The 22,187-nt window shown below is 38.9% G+C and overlaps 2 protein-coding genes across 11 annotated transcripts in view; both read right to left on the minus strand.

Annotated features, from left to right (window-relative positions):
• Positions 1-3,264: 3,264 nt before the first annotated feature.
• Positions 3,265-14,312, minus strand: TMEM30A (transmembrane protein 30A). Its single transcript, XM_068183854.1, has 7 exons — positions 14,007-14,312; positions 8,480-8,596; positions 7,752-7,859; positions 7,410-7,497; positions 6,780-6,923; positions 4,929-5,135; positions 3,265-4,028 (listed from the first exon to the last, which is right to left on the minus strand). The coding sequence occupies exons 1-7, from the start codon at positions 14,277-14,279 to the stop codon at positions 3,835-3,837; spliced, it is 1,131 nt and encodes a 376-aa protein (XP_068039955.1). The 5' UTR covers positions 14,280-14,312; the 3' UTR covers positions 3,265-3,834.
• Positions 14,313-19,020: 4,708 nt separating this feature from the next.
• Positions 19,021-22,187, minus strand: part of FILIP1 (filamin A interacting protein 1) — a 102,855-nt gene continuing 99,688 nt past the window's right edge. For all 10 annotated transcript variants that reach the window (XM_068183860.1, XM_068183857.1, XM_068183858.1 and 7 more), the window contains one exon: positions 19,021-19,834. Coding sequence is in view for 1 of the 10 variants with exons in the window: in XM_068183863.1 (XP_068039964.1) it covers positions 19,794-19,834 (41 nt within the window). In the remaining 9 variants the exon portion in view is untranslated. The remainder of the gene's footprint in view (positions 19,835-22,187) is intronic.

Raw genomic sequence — 22,187 nt, forward strand, 5'->3', positions numbered from 1 at the left:
GATTTTCATACACTCAGTTGTATTGAGATACTGGTAAAAGCATCATAATTCACAGAGAAATTATTATTTCAGGTGAGTGGGCTACTTTCTAGTATGTCTGAATCTAAATTTCAGGGATATTTTCTGTAAAAATACACTTTACAACAGAAAAGCCATACTTAAGGGATTGGCATGTGAGTTACCTACTGATCAAAGCTACATAATAACAGCTCAGAGCAAGCGCAGCTGGTCTCTTCAGTGTTGACTAATTCAGGAAGAAATGAAAACTTGAGGGAATGAGAAATGGCAAGTTGCTGCTTTAGGATGAAGATGTTCCATTAGAAACAAGCACACTGCTTCTTCCTAACTGAATAGAGCAACTCTTGCATGTGTTGCACTGTATAACAAAATTGTTTATCAAAACTCATTGTTGAACAGTTGTGTTTAAGCTAGAAAGAAAGCAGGCCTGTTAATCCAGCTGTGTAGAAGCATTTGCCACAAAAAAGTGTTCTACCTCTTCAACCAGTAATACAAGAGTACATAAAGCCTGCTAGAGAGAACACATAGAATTAGGCTCAGTAAGCGACCCTAGGGACAATATTTTCCTTTCTTCCAAGAATATCACAGTCCAGTCCTTCCCATTTTCATAATAGAACAAATGAGGTTATTAATTACATTCTTGCACCTCTAAGCATCTCAGCATTTTATTTTGCAAAATTACCAGTCCTCAGGTAAAATTCAATTAAATTTGCATGTAACTACTATTTCATTTGCTCAAATTGTTTCTTTTACATTATCTTTATCCAGGGTCTAGTGAGAAAGATCTCCACATACTTTCTTTTCATTTATACCTTTTAAAAAACTTCTTGTGCTTCCTTATTAATTGACTTAAACTTTTATTCCTCTTTATTTCATGCCTATGACAAAATGAGACTGGGAGGCTTATAGGGAGGTAGTTTCTTACTTGAGAATCAGGTCATGTAAGGACTTGCTAATTCCTATCAGGTCATTTCGTAATGGTCTTCAGTCTTAATTGATACTGTCAAGTAAGATTAGAGTTCACATGTAGGCACAGAATGCAATATGGCTGGTGATCGAACATTCTGTTAGCTAGAAGGGAGGGAATTCTTACATTAAAATACTTCTGGTGCTCCGAGGAAAATTTAATACTACTACTAATCAAACAAGTAAAATCCCAAAACTTTTCACAATTGGGTTTTCTGAAAATAAACCTCAGAGTCTGTTTTTACACTGCCAGAAGCAGTCTCTTCTATAAACTGGCCACATTGCTAAGAAGCAAACAAGACTAAAATAGACTTAGATTTTCATAGTTTTTTCTTCTCCTTTGAAAGACAGCATTATAGGCAAGCTGTTCAGTACAGACAAGCCTTTTGTACGTGTAACATTTTGGGGTATTAAGAGAGGTTTCATGTTGAGTTACTGAATTAAAAAAAAAAAAAAACAAAAAACAACTTATGTAATATCAAGGGGAGATCACATTTCCAGGAAAGATCAGAAACCCTTGTCACAGGAACTTTAAAGATCAGATTACTCTGTGTTTATGCAATGTTATCTTCTTCAGCAGTTGCACTCCAGTAACTTTTTTTAATTTACTGTAGGTACCTGTTTTGGACTTAAATCACCTTTTTCCACTAAGCACTCTCTTCAACTCAGTCTGTTCTTCTCCTACTACAAGTAAGGCATGTGAGAGAAGGGTGCAGTCAATAACATTTCCTGTGAATCCAATCCAACCAGCCATACTCATTGCTCCATTTGCAGATGTTACTTGACCTACACTCTCATGGCCTTTTCTCCCTCAGAGATTTATATTAAAAAAAGACAAGACTTGCAAGCTTCAAGGTTTGATATTCATAATTAATCAGAAAAATACTTTTTTTTTTAATTTTAAGCACAGCCCAAAAAAGCAGCCTTTCCCACTTCGAAAAAATAGAAATTATGAATGAAGCAGAATATAGCTGCATTTCAAGTGACAAACACAAACTTTAAAAATCGAAATATTTTAATAACCAGTAATTGTGAGACATCCCCTTGCTCATTTACTCTATCTTGGACTAGCAGCTACTCCACAGCTGAAAGCCAGTTTAGCACATTCTGCAAGCTTTCAAGGGTACATTACCATTATTCTGTAACTCCAGCAACATGAATACAATGCTGTAAATAAAATCTTAAAAGGTACTATTTGGAAGCCCTGTTCTGCCAGGCTGTACTATGCAAATAAATTATTATATGTAGATACAGAGAGCTAGCACACTGGAAATGCTGCCTCATTCCACAGTTTATCGAGACTTACACATTTAAACTCTCAGGCTACACAAGTAATTAAGTAAAACCAGTCATATGATTATGTGATGAATAAATAGTTTTGTTAAAAGTTGCCTGTAGATTAAGCTACTGGACCATGCAGTTTTGTAATAAATATGCAATCCCAGAAATACAACTCATTTAAAACTGCATTTATACTTAATGTCTTTTCATACAGATAAAAATAAATGTATGTTCAAGAACAAAACCAAACCTCTTATTAAATGGTTTGCAGAATTTATTAGGTCTCTTTTAATATACTCCATACTTTATCAAGCTAGTTGCATATAAAGTGATCTCCACCATATACATTACAGTTTCTGTGCATCATCTAAAAAAAAGTCACCAAAAAGTAATATTTTACACGTTGCAGTTAACTTTTACTTAACCTAAAGGTGAATCCTTCTGTAATTTAAGACACTAACCTGCACATTGCGTCTAACTGCAATATTTAAATTACGCTTCACAGCAAGCTAAACCTGCCTTTCAGGGAAAAATGTCACTGCCATCCCAACTTCTGAACTTCTGTAGTTTACTTCCTTAACACCACAAAAAAATCATGTGGTGTTCACTCAAAATAAGGAAAAAGCATACAATTCCCTTAAAACAAAGCCAGCTCAGAATACATATGCCTTAAAAAATTAGGAAACTCCTCGAGTAAAAGGAATTCACCCCAGTAAAAGGAATCCACCCCGATGTATGAATGGAAAAAAACCTTTTAAGTTCTTCTTGATTAATGCTTGGTGCTGCTCATAAAAAGCAAAACCAGCAAAAAGTGAACTAGGATTGGATATGACTTAAACTGAAGAAAATTAGAAGAAGATTTTATCTGTAACAAGCATGTCCCAATATTTTAAAGGGTCTCACACAGATAATTAACAAATAGGTTTTCTGGTATTTTCATAGGATGCTCATTTACTGGCCAGGCACATATATTGTAAATATACAAAAAATCCAGAGTGCTGAAGTTTACAGAGCACTTAAAGGATTTAATATAATAGAGGTGGGTAGGACACAGGAAAAATATTTAACAACTTGTATAAATATATTAAAATCTCAGCAAGAAATATAGGAGCCCATGCACACAAGACAGTAAATCAAAGAAAACATTTAAGACTTGACTTCTTCCAACAGTACTGACACCTGAATTCTGGAAAGTCAACAATTTACAATATCTTGTAACCATCTTTCTCCACACAACCTAAATGTACTGAATCATACTGACATTACATAGCACGTGAACAAGCAGCAGATGCATCAAGGGAACAGGAGCTATATGCATCATGTGGCCTGCCCAGTTAGAGGCAAACATCAGAAAAACTGTTTCTGACATAGGCAGAGATACAATCAATGGAGCTAATTGTATACCCGTCATTTTCAAGAGTTAATCCACAGTATGGGAAAGGGGAGCTTTAGGTAAAAATTATGCGCCCAGTCTCAAATTACAGAAGCAGAGATTTGTCTTTCAAAGACTGGGTCCATTCTGGACTGGCCTTGATGCACATGCAGTACATTTATTTTCAGAATGCAAGATTAATTGGGAATGTCTGCACTGGTGTTTCGATTGCCGTACTTGTGATGAATGAACAGCAATACCACTCCTAAGAAGAAGCATATGGACCCAACAGTGATGTAAGCAATTCCCAGGAAGGGATTTTTGCCTCCCATCCACGAGATGGTGCTTAGGATCATCCTTTTTCGTCCATCAAAACTGTGTACAGGATAATCTGAAAAAACATTCAGGAAAACAAGAAGCCAGTTTCCAAACCCAGTCTGAAGTGGGCACATGAAAATTTTGGGTCATTTCACTCAGGTTCCAAATACTAACTGCTGCCTCTGGAACTGGAATTGCAAATATGAAACATTCAGGTGTTCTTTTTGGATAAAACTAATCTGGGCATTGTCAGCTACTTCAAAACAAAAGCCATGTTAGGAGTCACTAACCCCGAGGAACAGTAAAATGCATGACTTTGTGTGCTTATGAAAGTAGCTTAAATAAAGTGAGAGAAATCTAAATTTTAGTCCTTGTGTCTATTTTACTACAAAATTTTTCTTTACATTCTCTCAGTTTTACATGCACTCCCCACAGTTTTACAGCAAAGGAAAACACTGCAGTAGCTATATAAAAAGTATCATTAAGTGCTTTTGAATTTTAAGAATTCAGTAACTATGACAACCCTCCTTCTTTAGTCTCCTGCATTTCTACCTAGTATTTAGTCTCCCCAAAAAAGAATGAGAGATCTTCACTTGATCCACAGCTCTGTCATTTTTGTGACCTTCCGAGTCAGTCTGCCTTTTATTACGTAATGTAATTTCATCTTGAAGTTACAGTTCTTAAATTCCTTAGCTACCAGCTACCTCTGTTCTTTCCTCTTTTCCTATGCCTTTCTCAATTCCTTCCCAGCACCCAACCAATCTGATTTCCCAGCCTCTATGAAGCTATTAATGCTGTAAAACTAGCACAGAAGTAAACGATGGTCACAGTCTATCTGGGTCTCAGTGCCAGTTTTCAATCACAGCTCAATACAATCTCTTTTTAGAGATGGTAAGAAGAAAGGCTAGCTTCATCTAAGAACTTGTAGGTATATATTTGCATAATCCAGCTAAGGCCTGCTTTCAAAGGATACTGTATGCAATATCCAGAGAATATTTTCCAGCCTGTAAGGTAGGCTGAAAGTTATTCTTCCTTTCGATGAGACGATAGAGCTTGCGAAACGTTGGCAGAGCAGCTGTGCGCATCCACACGATGAAGTCCTCATTGATAAAGCCGTTGTTGTCAGGCTCTGAGTCCAGCATATACACTGGCTTGGGCCAGTTCACAGGTTTTGTTGTGCCTAGGATTAAACAAAAATAATAAAGTATTTCAAATACAGGACTGAGTAACACACTGGCTCATCAAAATCCATTCTAATGTCACAAAAAAACACATTAACTTCTACACAGTATGAACAGACAGGCTGACTCACTACTATTGCAACACACTAGGCTGTTTAAGAACTTTTTATTTTGCAGCTTAAATAGTTTGAATTCTATAAATAAATAACATAATTCATAACAGCATTGTCCATTTGTTTAAACAATTCATGCAGGTGGGAAGTCATGTCTCAAAGCACCGCTTGGTGAGTAATTCTCCATTATGATCATAGGCCCTCTGCTCACTTGGTAGAATTTGAGAACCACTTCCTGAACCACGAGCATGTAATACTGTAAACATTATTTCAGATTATGTCCAAATGCTTTTGATACTGTTATTGAAATACAATTCCACGTTGTATTAGGGTAAGGTATCTGCTTTTCCAAGGGTAGCCATCACACTGACAACATGTAATTTGGCTATGACTAAGCAAGAAACCCACATCAGGTTAAGCCTGGAGTTATTATAAACCTTTCATAAACACACATGCTCTTAGAGCACTAAGAACGGGCTTTTTCAGACATAGTAGCCAAAGGAAATTTTCATTTGCCAAACTGTGTATAACCTGAAAAATGAGACACAGTCACTTCTAATAAAAAAAGAATCAATTTTTTTAGAGGACAGCACAACCTAGCCATAGCAACATTTAAATGAAAACTCCATATGAAGAGTTTCATTCAACAACTGCAGGATTTCTTTGTAAGTTAAATCCAAATACAACAGAACTTGTACTGGTCTTGACTGGAAAAAAGTTAAATTTCTTTACAGTGGCCTGTATGGGACAATGTTTTGGATTTGTGCTGGACACAGTGTTGATAAAGAGTGATGTTTCTGTTATTGTTAAGCAGTATTTGCCAGCATCAAGGCCTCTTCTGCTCCTCACCTCACCCCACCTATGGGGAGACAGGAGAGGTGTCCAAGAGAGACTGGGAGGGGACACAGATGGAATAGCTGATCCCGGCTGACCAAAGAGATATCCTATAGCATAGAAAAGGGCAGGTAGAGGTAGGCAGGGCCTACTTTAGCTCAGGGATTCGGATGGCAGTGAGCAATTATTTTCTTTTACATTACTTATTTTTCTTGGGTTTTATTTTCCTCTCTCCTTGCAGTGTTTTTGGTTTGGTTATTTGTTTTTAATTACTGAACAGTCTTTATCTCAACCTATGTGCCTTCTCACTTTCAGCCTTCCAATTCTTCCTTCCACTGAGCAAAGGTATGGTTAGTGAGACACTGTGTGATGCTTAGTTGCCAAGTGTACATTACATATTTTCTAGCATTCAGAGTACAAAAAAAATCAGAAATAAAAAACTACGAAATTAATGATTACAGTAAAGGTAAATACCAAAAACGTTTATCAGAAACTGGCAGCTTTTATTATTTAAAGACAACCTTTCAAATAGCAGAGTAGTCCTTAGCTTCAATTTCTTCAGAGAACATTTATTTAGCACATTCAGTAAAATGTCAGTGAGGCAAACCTCTGAAATCAAAATGTGTTTGAAATCAAAAGGTGTTTGAAGCATTTTGCTCTTCTTAAAATTTCACTTTTTTTTTCTTTTTTTTTTACCTTGGAAAAGCGCAGTTAAGTTGTTTCCATCTCCTGTAGGATTCCTGAACTTTACATTTTTATCTGTCCACCATGCAATGCCTTTTTTGATCAAAGTAATCGGAGTCCTTGTGTCATTATCAATGCGGTATAACTCCAGTGTATCTAAAGACAAAATCAAATTAGAAGACCAGCTGCAGGAACATTTATTAGATAGATGATCATGATAAGCACTGAAACAATTACCTCCAGAAGAAAACAAAACAAAAATAACCAGGCAAGGCATTTACTATCTGCCTGACACAATAACAAACTGTTCTGTAAGAATCAGTGTATATGAGACAACACTTTATTATCCATGTATGATATCTATGTTTCTACATCACAGCAGTAGCAGATTCTCCCAACAGATATTTCCATCCTTTGTGTGCTATGAGATTAAATTAATTCTCCTAGCAATTTTTAAACAAGTACAAGCAGTACAAGTTATTTATTTTACTCTGAACAACAAAAATGTGTTAATTCAAAACAAAAAAAGCTCATGGTATCTTTATCCAGAATAATGTGCAACACAACAGAAAACATACACTAGATCACAGACCCATATAAATGATAACTTTGACCCATATAAATGATAAATTGTGACCGTACCATTAAACATACTGTTGGCAATAGCTCCACAAGGAGCAATGGGTTTGTCTTCATTTGTGCGGTAAGGCTCACATTCCTTACTTGGATTCTGACAGTTAGAAAGAAAAAAGGCAAATGAGTCTGTGCTAGTTTATACAACTAACTTGCTTTTTACTACATGATCAACATGAATAATAATACTTTACAGTTATTTTCAGTAAACAAAATATCAATTCCTTATGGTTACCTACTGGTATGCAAAAATTCTAGTACCTCATTACCATGAAACTAAATACTCTATGTGGTGATTTATGCAATAGTCAGAAATTAGTTGCTCATTCACATCCAAGCATGAATACCTACAAGTAGTGAACTGTTGTCTCCATTTAGCTGGCTGTCATCTCGAGACTTCACATAACGACGGTGGTTTTGATAAAAGTTGGAAAGTCCATAATACATGAATACATTGCTCTACAAAAAGCAAGATGGGGAAAGAGGGATTTCATTCACACAAACCTGCAATTTTAAGTTCTTCAACTCTTAGGTTTATAGCAACATTCATAAGGTAAGAACCTCAATCCTCAAACTTCATACTGAGTACATAAAAGTACTATCCTAACAAGGCTGAAGTCTAACAATATAAATATGGCACCAACTATTCGAATGATATTCACCGGCACTAATCCCAATACCTGTCATGTCCGATGCAGAACCCATAAGCCTCATTTGCATCCAATCTGCCAGAAAGCATTTATCTGGTATTTCCAATTCCCATTAAACTGACATTTTTTGTATCATGCAGGAATATCTGATCTACTCTCCAGCTATGTGACCCATAGGGTAACTTTGAATGCATAAAACACAAGCATTCCACTTAATGTTTTTCATTTCCAGATAAACTGAGGCATTAAGAAACATCTCATCCCTCCTGATGAAAAAGGGAACACAAAAATCAGATCCAAGTTCAAAGGAAAACTAAAACTAATCCTCTAAAACAGAAAAAAAATACTTAAGTGACAGAACTTTCATTTTCAATATGAAATAGATCATATAAACTGTTCTGACTTCATCCTGCATACAGGGCAGCATACCTCAAATGAATGTTCCAGTGTGAAATTGATGGTGCATGTACAAGGGGGTGTGCTATCCCAGGACACATTTAAGCATTTGTTGCAGGGACTAGAAGGTTCTGTTCCCGTATAGTCAATCTGTAACAGGAAAAACAGTCATTAATTTACAATGGGAGAGTAAAGAAAAATTATTAAGCAAGAGAGTTGCTGTGGCATTTATTTTACAATCATATCTCAATATCAAGAGCATGTTCAGGCCTATCTGACAATCTCAAGAAGTCTCTTCCAACCTTAACCATTATATAAATGAGCTTTTGATTCCGACTATATGCTTGATTTCAGATGCAAACAAATTGAACACTGGGTGAAATTACTCCTGGAGTAAACCAAACAAAACCAAAAAGCACCCCCCACAGCCTCAACCCCACCACAAACCAACCAACAAAAAAAAACACACCAAAACAAAACCAGCAGACACTCCAGACAATATGATGTTTCCAAACACACACAAACTATGAAAAGCAGATCTCAGCTTTTACATGCTTTCCAGAGAGATGAAGCTTTTAAAAGTCTAGATATTTAATAAAAAAAAAAATTTATTATAAAGATTGCTTTGCTTACCATTTTTAGCCACCTAATTATAAGAAAAAATTTTAAAATCACTTAATGCCCAAAACTTGTCCTAAAAAAGGAAAGATTATTACACCAATACTGTTTTGTCAGGAATGGTAAAATAATCAGTATATGGACAAGAAAGATTATCAGTATTTATCTGGCTTATACAGTATGTTCTGTCTTGATTATTGTAGCCCATAAAAAGCATTTTTTAAAAATCTGTACATTCAGCCTTAGCAGCCACAAGCTCACCCTACAGTCTAAGCCAATTCAAGTAGCTTGACCACATCAGCTCTCTCTCACATGTAGCTCCAGCAAGTGTGGCAGGAGAAAGCTTATGTCTGCCTATAAAAGATGTATTTCTACACTTACCATGAATTACCTATTTTAGAATTTAGATTCAGGTGAAATATATACCTCACTGCAAAAAAAAACTGTGCAGCAGCAGTAGCATTTAAACTAGAACATCTATACAATTATATGAAAGGCTGCTGCAAGTGGTTTGTCCTGATTTATGTTTGTAGTGAAAGGCATAACCAAGAACTAGTGATTTATGATTGGTCCCAATACACATATTAAGGTTAGCTAAAATAAACACACAAGGTATATTCAGGAAAGAACTGAAGCCCATTTTCCTTGGCATCTTCTTCAGGGTCTCTCTTCCTGTGATTTTTCCAATATCTATTAAGCTGCAACCAACTCCACCAGCAAGCACTTTTATTGACTGGCATTTGCTCTGCTGCCAGATTTCTGACAGACAAAACCTACTCGCTAATGAGCCTAGCTGAAACTAGACAGCTTCAGAAGCTATCACCTGGCAGAGAGAGGGAGACTGAGAGAGGACCACGATCTTTGCTGCTCAGCTGAACACGATATTAAGTTTATGCTGATCTAGAAATAGCACTGCTGCAGGAGCCATGACCAGCTCTGTTTAGCTGCAGCAGACAGACCCCACTGCTGCTCTCAATGAACAATGCATCTCATTTGTTGAAGGCCAACTCAGGGGTGGGTGTGTTCTGCTAAAGTAAGCTGAAGCAAGCATTTCCTTTAGAAAGAACTTGCCAGTGTCAGAAGTTGTTTCAGGTCAAGAGCGCACGCTAAAGACTAAGATTGCAAAAGACCTAAAGACCTCACTTTTAAAAACATAATTGACTAAATTCTGTGGAGCATGAAATTGATGTATATTGAAGCAGTACCATGCTTTGATGCACTTGCATGCTATCAAAGAGCTTTCCTGTACAGTAACTGCCAACACAAGTGTATTTTTCTGCATCCACATTTACAGATTACATTCAAGAGAGAGCTTTCTCAAAAGGATGAAGGCATCCACCCTCACCGCTTGACAAAGTAACACTTTTGACTGTGAGAGCTAAGGACTGACTATGGAGTCCACGGCAAGAACCTGCCTAACCCCACTGTTCTGTCCCCTGGGATCAGCCAACATCTGACAACCAGACACCAAGAGCCCTTCCAAAAAACTCCAGATTTAAGGACATTGGGTATATCCACATTATTCCACACCAACAGCCCTTCAGGCTGTTGATGTCTATACCTATAGAAATAACATAATGACCGCATACACATATTCTCCAAACTGTGATTTTGCAGACTTCATATTTTGTCCTACTCTGCTTAACCATTTCTTGTATAAAAGGCAAACCATAAATCTGGTCCTCTTTGCTGTTCCTCTTTGTATGTTTTATTAATTTTTTTATCATTTATGACATGAGGCTACGGGAACTGCACAAAAGGCTGAAGACCTAGGCAACAGTAATGTACTTACTTTCAGTTTTCTGTTCCTAGCCATGCCTTAAGTCAATCTGGCTTTTTATCTATCATTATACATTTCACAGCAGCAGTCCCAAGACAAAGATCTCTTTCCTATACATTTAATACTTTATATATTCCTGACACTTTATCATATATTAATATGCTCTATTAATGCTTTTTTTCACTCTATATATATTAAAAAAAAATCCAACCAAAGGAAAAAAAACCACCTCCAGGAAATACAGAACTCTCTCATCCTTTAGTAACAGGCAAAAACACATTTACATAACTGATTAATTTTCCACACATATAAACTATTTTAACAACAGACTCAAGATAAATGACTGATTATACCCTTTTGAAGCCATGAAAAAATGCTAGAGAAAACAAAACAAGACCCTGATAGTTCTAGTACACTTAAACTGTTGGAAATCTTCCACATTTGAATTCAAGACATCTTATAAAGGAAATCAATGGAAGAGGTACATTTTGCTGCTCAGTCCTTGCACCTGTAGAAGAACAGCACAGTCCACAGAGATACTAATGGCTACCATACCTTATTTCAGGAAAGAGTGACTTGAACCTAAATATGTATCCAGGGTCACAAATTATACATCCTATTCCATTCCAATACACTACGTTTACCAGCATATACACATAGATTTGAGAGGTACGCTATTGCCTAGGAGGCAGATGTAAATAACCACCTGTGCTTCCTCCCCCAGTTACATTTCTAAAAAAGCTTACTCACTGCATGTAGCTTCTGGATGTCTTGTCTCACACAGCTAAACTTACAGCTGTTTGTGAATAACTTTTGGAGGTTATAACAAAAGCCAGCGTTCCAAGCAGGGACGTATGCCATCTAAGCACATATGTGATAGCAGTGTCTTAAACTGCACCCCTCAGCGGTGTTTAGAGCCCAGATGCTGGTCCTAACTGGTAAAATGCTTTATCTGTGTTTTGTGGCTGCAACTGTAAAGCCTTTTTTGATTTAAAATTGCTTTTTTTTTTGAAATTCAGCTGCCTTTAGGATGATAATCTCACTTGCAGAATGTCACTGGATAAGCACTTCATAAAACATGTATGAGCATCAGGCAACAGAACACAAGTTTCCCCCTTTTAACTTACCACAGACTCCAGTCCCTTCTGTCCTCACAAAAGCCTAGAAATTTCTGAGAATTTCAAAAGGTGAAAGAGTAAATCCATACAGTAAAACAAACATATGAAACTCTTTCCAGTCTTGAGTATCTTGAGATTAGAGAGGATTGAAGGCTTGTGCCTGCCAGCTGTCTCCACTCCAAATGGTTATTGCTGCTGTAAATACACAACCTGACTGTGTAGTGGAGCATTGGTAATGCTCCCAGCTCACCTATGACTTCTATGCCAAATGTTAGGTGGGAACAGCTGATTTTTGGGTTCCACTGGAACTTACCAGGAGTACCTGACTGAGCTGCTTAAGCAACAACAGTACATAAAAATCCTGTATATGCATACAGTAGCAATATAGGCACAATAAGTCATGTACATTTCTGGACTCATGAAACTGATTCATTTCTTGTTCCCATAGATCAATGCAGATTCAGTCATAATGGAAAAAGGATACATTTGTCCAATTACAATGATCTAAAACTTTGTACTGCTCGTACTGCTTTACTATAGAAATGGCTATTTTAAATGCAGTGGTCAACAAAAATCAGAGTTAGCAAGGATATTTTTATACTTCTCTCCATGGAGTGTTGAAAACCTGTAATTGTATTTACCTTAAATATGCTACACATGAAAATTTAAAAACCTGTGTGCCCGTGACAAGTTGGCCATGTTCTCTGAAGCACCTGTGCCAATTTTCAGATGTTCAGCATAACTCCAACACTTGATATAAGAAGCAACTATTTTCTAAAAAATATGCTTACATACAAATGAGGATGCTGTAAAATACACATCAGCTTTTGGGGTTTTCCCTTCTGCTTTCCTCCTTAACTGTAACTGTAGATCTTAACATAAAAGGGGGTAAAACTGGTTTCATTATAACCTTATTTGCATTTTAAGAGAAATATGGAAACACCATTCATTCCCTACCTCATGATTTCTTTAGCTAATTGGGCTTCAGTGACAACTTGCCACCAGTCAACCTACTGTCTTAAACACTACTTATTTGAAAGTGGCAGGTTAGTCCAGTAACTAGAGTGATTCGATCCACAAAAATTCATACTCTCCAATAAAAAGCACAACAAACAACCACACACCTTCTTCCCTACAATCAATCTCAGTCATATTAGCTCACCAAAACTAATAATAGCTGTCAATTGCTTCTCAAGGCTGTCCATCCCTAAGCCCTGTGAGTTATTTCCTTTCAACACAAACTAGTTCTGTTGTCTGGATCTATCTGTGATATAGAGTTCAGTTTTCAGCTCAGGCTCAGCAACTTTTCACGGCAGTAGCATGGCTGATTATCAGATTTAAATCTGATAAAACTGTAAATCTGATAAACTCAGACTCTAGTTTATAAGTGTTAATTAGAAAAAGCCATACTTTTCGATCCTTGTTTCCAAGCTTATTCCGAACACCCTGGTCTCCCATACAGCACCATCAACATTAAACCATCGGTGCAGGTAAGAATAACAGCAATACATTCACCACAGAGCTTTGTCCTGAAAATACAATTACTTCGGAACATTTGAAGACAAATAATGGACTACCACAGGCTATCCCACGGATGATGCGCTTACTTGGACTACCACAGGCTATCCCACGGATGATGCGCTTACTATCGGTACAGCTGAGGAAAAAACACACACTGGGCTGTGTCGATTAAATGCAGGCAGTAACTTCCCTGGCAGTTCCCCCGGGAGCACTGACAGAACTCACGACGAGCTACGGCCTATGCGGAGATGGCTGTCAGCCCGGTGTCTGCTCAGGGCAATTGATGGACGCTTTGCTGACAAGCACAGACGTTAGGCCGGATCGGAGCCACCGAGTGCCGCGTCCGCTCCGCACAGAACCCGCCTGGGTCCCCGCCGCGTCCCGGCAGGCCGGGAGGGGACCGGATTTGCCCGGAGTCGCAGGCGGCCTCCCGGCAGGCGATCCCCACTCGCCCGGCCCGGCCTCCCCGAGCGGGCCCCGGGTGCTCCCAAAGCGCCGGCCCGGGCACACCCGCCCCGCGCACCTCGTACTCGCGGATGTTGTTGGAGGTGACGAAGATGCCGATGCCGATGGGGATGAAGATGAGGCCGATGATGAAGAAGGCCGGCAGCACCGTGCCCGCTGTCAGGATGGGCTGCCAAGCCGGCAGCCGCTGCTGCTTGAACGCGGTATTGTCGGGCTTGCGGGTCTTCACGGCGCCCCCGCCGCCGCCGCCCACCGCGCCGCCGCCCGGCACGCCGACGCCGCCCGAGGGGTGCCCGTCCGCTTCCTCCTTGGCGCTGTAGTTCACCGCCATGGCGCCGCCGCCGCCGCCGCCGCGCGACACGTGACCGGGGGCACCGCGCCTGCGCACTCGGCCGCGGCAGCCGCGGGACGGGGCACGGCGGGCGCGCGGGTGGTGACGCGCCACGGCCGCGCGCCTGCCCCCATCCTGGCGTCCCGGAGTCACGGAATCGTCCAGACTGACAGAGACCCGCTAGGTCATCCGCTCCGGTCATCCTGCCGGCACTGCCGCTGTGACCCTAAACCACTAAGCCACGTCACGCGGTGCCAGATCCAGTCACCTCTTGAACACGTCCAGGGATGGTGACTACCACCTTCCTGGGCAACCTCTTCCAGTGACCACCCTAATAGTGAATATTTTCTTTCTGATATCTAATTTGAATCTCCCCTGTCTCAGCTAAGACCGTTTCCTGTTGTCCTAATTGCAGGCACGGCAGAACAGACCAGTCCCACCTCACCCCAGCCTTTCCTCAGGGAGTTGCGGAGAGAATGATGTCCCCCTCCAAACCCTCCTTTTCTTCAGGCTGAACATCCCCAGCTTCCTCAGGGGATGTTCACGCTCCTCACAGGGCGTGTTCTACGTGCTGCCCAGGCAGGCTCTGCTCTGTGAGGATTAGGATTCCAGACTTTGGGCAGGGGTCCTGCCACCTCGTGCCCAGGGTTGGGGTAAGACCCGGGCCCGCAGCCTTGTCATCTCCCCTCAGTGCTCCAGGATCACTGCCCTTCATCCTCCCTGCTGGCATGTGCTGACCAAGGCAGCGTCCATTGGGTCAAAAACGGAGAAGTCAGCTTCGGCTTCCTAGCCTCATATACAGGATTAGTGCCACTGTAGAGAGGTAATAATGCACGAGTTTTGAGAGCTGCTCTCAGTGGAGCCGTGTGTGCTGACCCCCACTTTTGGGAGCTGTTCTGCTCTGTCCTGCTCTGCTGTCAGGAGGTGTGAGTGAATCAGTGCAGTGAATACAGAATCACAGAGCGGGTAAGGCTGGAAGGGACCACCGAGGGTCATCTGGTCCAACCCCCCTGCTCAGAGTCATCCCAGGCCACATGGCACAGGACTGCATCCAGATGGTTTTTGAATATCTCCAGTAGAGAGACTCTGCAGCCTCTCTGAGAAATCTGTTCTAGTGCTCAGTCACCCACACACTGAGGAAGTTCTTCCTCATATTCAGGTGGAACTTCCTGTGCATCAGTTTCTGCCTGGTGCCTCTTTTTCTGTTTGTTGGCACCACTGAGAAAAGTCTGGCTCCCTCTGACTTGACACCCACCCTTTAGATACTTACACATATGGATGTTGTTGTTTCCCCTTAGGAGCTAATCTGACTGTGCTAAAGAGAATCACAGAATCAATTAGGCTGGGAAAGACCTCTGAGGTCACTGAGCCCAACCTTTGAACACCACCATGCCAACTACACCATGGCACTGGCTACCATTTACAGTCTGTTCTTTAACACCTCCAGGAGCAGGGACTCTACCACCCCTCCAGGGCCACCTGTTCCAGTGGTTAAAACCGTTTCCTTGGAGAAGCAGTCACCTTGGGGAATGCAGTGTGGGAGTATGTACATGTATCCCAGAATACCTGCTTTAGCAGGCATTGCTCAAGCTAATGCAACCGTGGAAGTCCATGTTTCTCACTTCATTGGCACTTCTGCATTAAAGTCTGTTTTGTGAGGACTATCTAGTTCTTCCTATGCAGTCACTCTAGAGTGCTGCCAAAATCCACCTTCAGCAAGTATTTACGTATTTACTTGATTAAAAAAAAATTAGTAGAACTATTTAAATAAATAACTTTATAAGCATGTAGTCCAATCTAAAGACTTTTTAGCTGGCTATGGAACAGTTTATGTAAAATAAATACCTTTTAGTTCTCTGGAGCACCGAGAGCATCAGCCAAGACCACTGGGTGGAGCACCTGACTTGTGCAAATCTATTTCACTCTGGAGGCACAAAAGACCTCCTTGACATAGCGTAGGAAATTCAGATATATATATATAAATATCTAAAATGTAAGTATTAATTTGGTGCCTAAATAATTACATAGGGTACAAAAGTTAATCATATTCCTTGTGGCATCTATGGTAAAACTGTATTTAATTCCTAATTTATCTTTTCCACTATCTGGACCCCAACTTTTGCTGCCATTCCCCCCAGATGAGCCCGTTGTCTCTAGTACCACCCTTTCTTTTATTATCTTCTGTTTGCAATTATTACCTTCAGCTATAGTAACTTTTATTCCCACAGCGTCACAGAGAATCCAGACAGATGCAGCCTGGGATCCCAAGGGAATAAGACAGCTTATAAACCTGTGGTGAGAGATGGCAAGAAATTTCCCTGGCAGCAGAGTAATCAAGGGGCAATATTGGGAAGCTGGGACCTGATGCTCTCAGGTACAAGAGGACTGGCAAGAAAGGGCATGTTAAATTTGTCTAATTACGTTTCACTAGACAAAAAGAAAACTCACAGGCTGTAGAGTTTATCTCTAGAAATCTAAGTAGTTGAGACTTTTTCATGGATTGAAACTTTGTATTTTATCATTATAATTATACGACACAGGTCTTTCAGTCCTCTTTAGACAGTAAGAGATCTCTAAGGGAAAGGTAGATCTTTCACTGGTTTTCTATTGCTTAAAAGCTTCTGATATCTATAGCATATATATATATATATAATCTATATTTCACATTATCTTAGTGTGAAAGCTCTTCCCAATTACCTCCTTTAAAATTACAGTAGTTGTAGAAATTAATCACATCTTTAGTCTATATTAATAGATTTCTTCCTGAGTCTCCCCAAAATACAGGCTAATTATGTGGCTAATGCACTTTTTTTACACATTTATCTTAGATTCATATCCAAGTTAGGCAATGCAGAAAATTGACTAGGAACATAAATGCAAGATGAAATCACCGGTCTCCTACTCCAAAGTGTTGTAGTTCATCAAAAATATTTTAAAATCCAAATTATTTCAATACACCACGATTGTATGTATGCTTTAAACAAAGCTTTATTTTGGGAATTTTAAAAACATAATATAAGTGCAAAACCATAAATGCTTATGTATTTGTTTATGAATCATAAACTTACACTCATAATGTATTGGCTTTATATTAAAATTTAGACAAGGAAAATATTTTCTACTTTGACTGGGACCTTTTAAATCTAGGCTCAATTTTGGAATACCATTTTACTTGTGTTCTACTCATATTTAAAAGCTGAAGTTTATTTCAGGCATGTCACCCTCACTTTCAAATAGCCTGGAATTTCAGTCCAACTGAGCTTAGTGTAGATCTTAACATGCATAGGTTTCAATTCCCAAGTAATGTTTTGAAAATAGAAGATCTGGGTCACTAAAATGTTCATTCTGCTGCGCAGTAAACTGAAATGTGGCACACACTCAACTTTATTCACCTTATCTGTACTGCTCTCTAAAAGCTGGAATTTTTCTCAGCTTGCAGTAAAATATGCTTTACAGACACAGCTATGTTATTGGCATAGATTGTCTGTTGTACAAAAAAAAATCCCCACTCCTTAAAAAACACGGTGTACTAGCTAAGTATAAGCTATACCGACAAAATTACTCTTCTGCCAGGATAAGCAGCACTTAATTTTGATTCCTCAGTATGGCTGTATTAGTAAACTCTTCACAATAGAGATCAACTTCACAAAAGTTCATACAGGTCCCAGAATATCCTGCTTCTCTAGAGTGTCAGCATTTGCTGCAGAACTCATATGTAAAAGGAGAAACAGCTCCCGTGGCTCCCATGAAGACCAAATTGACTATGCCACCACATGATATTCCAGCTTCAAAGATGGACCAACCTAACCATCCCAGTGGGATGCTGCATTAATGCAGTCTTTCTGGCATCTCACAGCACATCTCCTGCAAGCAACAGTTCTCCTTTCCAAAAAAGTAATTTTTCCCAGTAGCTTCTGCAGTTAAAAATCTGCAGTATTTTAAGTATGTGTCAATGACTTAGATTAAAAATCATTGGTTATGAAATGTAAGAGAAAAAAAGACCCTGCCTGGATTGCATGTAGCTTTATTTATCATTCATTCAAAAATCACCCTAAGTATAGCTGCCACAGAACTCTCTGGATGCTATTTGAGAAGCTACAGCCACCAGTGTAAAAGGGGCTCCTCAGCGTGTGGCAGAGTGCCTGGTGTCTAGTCCAGGTGTTGGTCCAGGATCAAAGATTCTGACAGTACCAGTCAAACATCTCTGCCTGTGCTGTGAAAGCACAAGGTTAGAAACAATTAAGTCATTAAGGGCTTGGTGATTGATCATCTCTGTATCCTAACTTCTGAGCCTAGAAGAAAGATGGAGAGAGTTGCATGGGCATGTTGGACAAGGAGGAATGGTTTCAAACTGAAAGCCAGTGGGTTTAGATTAGATACTGGGAAGAAATTCTTCACTTTGAGGGTGGTGAGACACTGGAACAAAATGCCCAGAGAAGCTGTTGAGCAGCTTTCCTGGAAGTGTTCAAGGCCAGGTTGGATGGGGCTTTGAGAAACTTGATCTAGCGGAAGTCGTCCCTGCTCATGGCAGGGGGAATGGAACTACACAATCTTTAAGGGCCTTCCAACCCAAACCATTTTATGATTCTATGAATCAGCTTCACCCTGTACATCACTGTGACACTGTATGAGACACTAGTCAGAAAAAGGAACTTCCTAACCCATATTCTGTCCCCATAAACAAATATATAGATGAGCACTGCCAACCTTAAGAAACTGGAGTTGAAATGCAAACACCTGATTACATTTGCATAGTTGTGAAAATTTATTAGTTACAGTGTAATGAAAATCAACTTTTTTGGTACAGGCAGAATAAAAACATACTTTATATAGAAAAAAATCACAGCTTTAAAAACTGACTTACAGAGTTTAAAATGAGTAAATTTGGTTGTATTTCAAGGCATTGGACTTTAATACTTAATTTTATGCCAAACCATCACACAGTGCAAGAAATATTCTGCAACAAATTCCATACAGCAGTCTTCAGAGTACTTAGTCTCACAGAATCTCATGGTGGCAAAAAAACATACTGAATACTTTTCCATTTAAACAGAAAACATTGCTGAAGTTATATTTTTCTTTCTTCACATACTCTCTATTACAAAAATATCAAATTCCAAATTTGACAGTGTATTCTACAAATAAATGCATTATAAGCAACGGGAACTGCAACTTTGGCACAGCTACTTTACAAAGTGTATTATAAAAATAAATTATATGGTAAATATCAAACAAAATCAAGCATGTGCCTTAGGCTTTGCAATTAAGAGTGAAATTCAGCTGGCAGAAAGACTGCTACTCTCTCTCTGATTAGATATTTTTAAAATACCAGCAAGGCCATTGGTTTTTAAAGCTCTACCAAAGAAAAAAAAAAAAAACCTAATGGAAGCACTATTACTTCCACAAATAATCAGTAGCACAAGTGACCCTGGTGTTGATGGCAGAGAGCTTCTACAGTGGTCCATCCACAGGCATGGAGGGTAGTGCACCCAGAGAGCTCTAGCGGGCGGTAACTCATCTAGAGTTCACGCGTAACTGGTGAATGATGACACTCTCTAAAAGAAAAGAGAGCAAAACATTCGGGTTTATGAAACTACAAACGCATTGCAGCTTACTTGAAAGAACAATTACAATGGCAGTGCAAGGCATTTTTCTAAAAAAGTCTCACAAACTCACTCTCACATCACTGCTTGATAAACTGTCCTGGCTAATGCTACAAAGGGAAACTAAATTAGCACCTGTTGAGGGCTCAGAGAGCCTTGGCTTCCACTTCAATGTCAAGACCATCATTTGGTTGTCCATAGGGAAAAAGGAGTAATACAGTTGAATGGATTAAAGCAGAGGGACACCAAAGTTCCAGTTCCACATCCAAACTAGGTAGAGAAAGACTTGGAGTTGGGCATCTAGTATCTTGTCTAAGCTACTTCATCATAAATCTGGTGGCAATTCACAAATAGGGATGAGGAAGAGGTATGGGGTCATTTCTCATTTTTTTAAATTTAAACTTGGTTTAGAAATCTATGCTGTGTATATTCAGCAAGTCTTCTTGAATTTTGCTACTGACTTTAATGGGGATAAATTTCAGCCACAGCATGCAAAACTATGTGTTGGCATTTTTTTAAAAGGCTGTATTTAATTCTTCCCTGTGTGTGGTACCACAGGTCCCTGCCCCTGATTAATCCCTGAGCTCTGGTGAAGTACTAGTGGCCTGGTCTTCTGTTCTTCTACCTATATATACAGCTCTTACAGGCACCTTTTTTAATATAAGAATTTAACTGTCAATTAACAATCTTCTCTGAAAACGAGTATTTTATGTATTTAAAATAATGTAACTGTACCAAAACTAATTAAAGCATATAGTTATACATTTTCAGAAATACTCATCTTAATTGAAATAACTTTTGGTACCTTCCTTTCTTACTAGTCTGAAGATTTTTCAAAATTTACGGGACCCAAGAAATGACACTATTGATATAATTTTTGCCTTTTACATTTTTATTGACTTCTGCCTTTATCTGCTTCCTAACTAATATTAGCAAGGTGCTTCATGAAGTTGCATTCTAAGAAGAAAGAAAAATAAAAATATTTTCCATGTACTCTTACTGCCAGAACTTTGCCACTAGATGGCAGACCCCAGTGCTGCTTTTCATACGTGGTGAAGCAAGAGCAGGGTTGAGGCAACGTCCAATAAAATACGTTAAGGCCAATGAAGTAACAGAATTTCCCGAATTGAAAGTATTTATTTTCCATCAAATTTATCAATAAGAAATTATCTTCAACAAGAAATGTACACCAGTTCCACCACATTTGAGCAGTTAATGTGAAAGAACCACAAACTTATTGCATGATTTTACCTTACAGCCAGTGCTGTTCTAACCTGAAGCTCTTGTGGAATATGATGTTAAAAGCTACATTTACAAATTATTTTATTAATAGTAAAAGTACTATTTTTCAAATAAAAAAATGTTTTCTTAAGAGTCACTGTGCACATTTAATATGGAGTTTAGACAAAATTCTAAAAAAATGGGCAGCAGAAAAATATCACACTCCTTGTTCAGGCTCAGTCACTGAATAAACAGCAAAACTCCAGTTGGTGTCTGAATCAGACACCTTTCTCCTACAGACGTAAACAGCAGCTGTGCAGAAAAGAGTAGGAGAAAAAATAATTTTTTAAAAAATCACATAATTTCCACTGATATTTATCTTTCATTCATTTCTCACACACCTAGAGAACACACACTCTAAGTTTGTCTCAGTGGTTTCTATTTGAAATCCTTACATATTGATTTGTTTGTATGAATATATATATATTATGTACATACACACACACAAGTAGTTACTAAAAGAGGTGTCTGAACAGTTACTAAGCTAAAATTAGAGTAGGGCCAATTTTGTGAGAGTTCTTTTGGGCCACCCTCTGTAGGAATATGATTATATTTGAAAGATATGATTAAATAATTTTTTTAGGGTTCCAGATTGGAATATTTGAAGGAGCTAAGTATTCACTTAAACCAAAGAATTTATTTTAATGACAGAAAAAGAAAATAAAGTTAATGTAAACAGCTAATTCTTCTTTCAGTCCTACTGATGTAAAGCAGAACTTCTTGAGGAAGTACATCAGGATACCAGTTCATATAATGAAGCACATCAAGTAACATTTTAACATATAAAGTTTAATTTCTCCTTACAATATATACAAGTATCACCAGATAATACAAAAATGAATGTACCACAGACAATGCACACCCAAACAACAGAAGAGAACCATATACATCAGTATTTCTGTTTTTAAAATCCCAAGGAGAGGATTTTTTTTGTTTAGAGAACCATTCACACCTGAGTGTTTCATACCTGAGAGCTGATAGCTCTGCACATGACAGTAGTTAACCCTGCTTACATTTTAAGGAA

The sequence above is a fragment of the Anomalospiza imberbis genome, chromosome 3 (assembly GCF_031753505.1).
Source record: "Anomalospiza imberbis isolate Cuckoo-Finch-1a 21T00152 chromosome 3, ASM3175350v1, whole genome shotgun sequence".
Classification (NCBI taxonomy): domain Eukaryota; kingdom Metazoa; phylum Chordata; class Aves; order Passeriformes; family Viduidae; genus Anomalospiza; species Anomalospiza imberbis.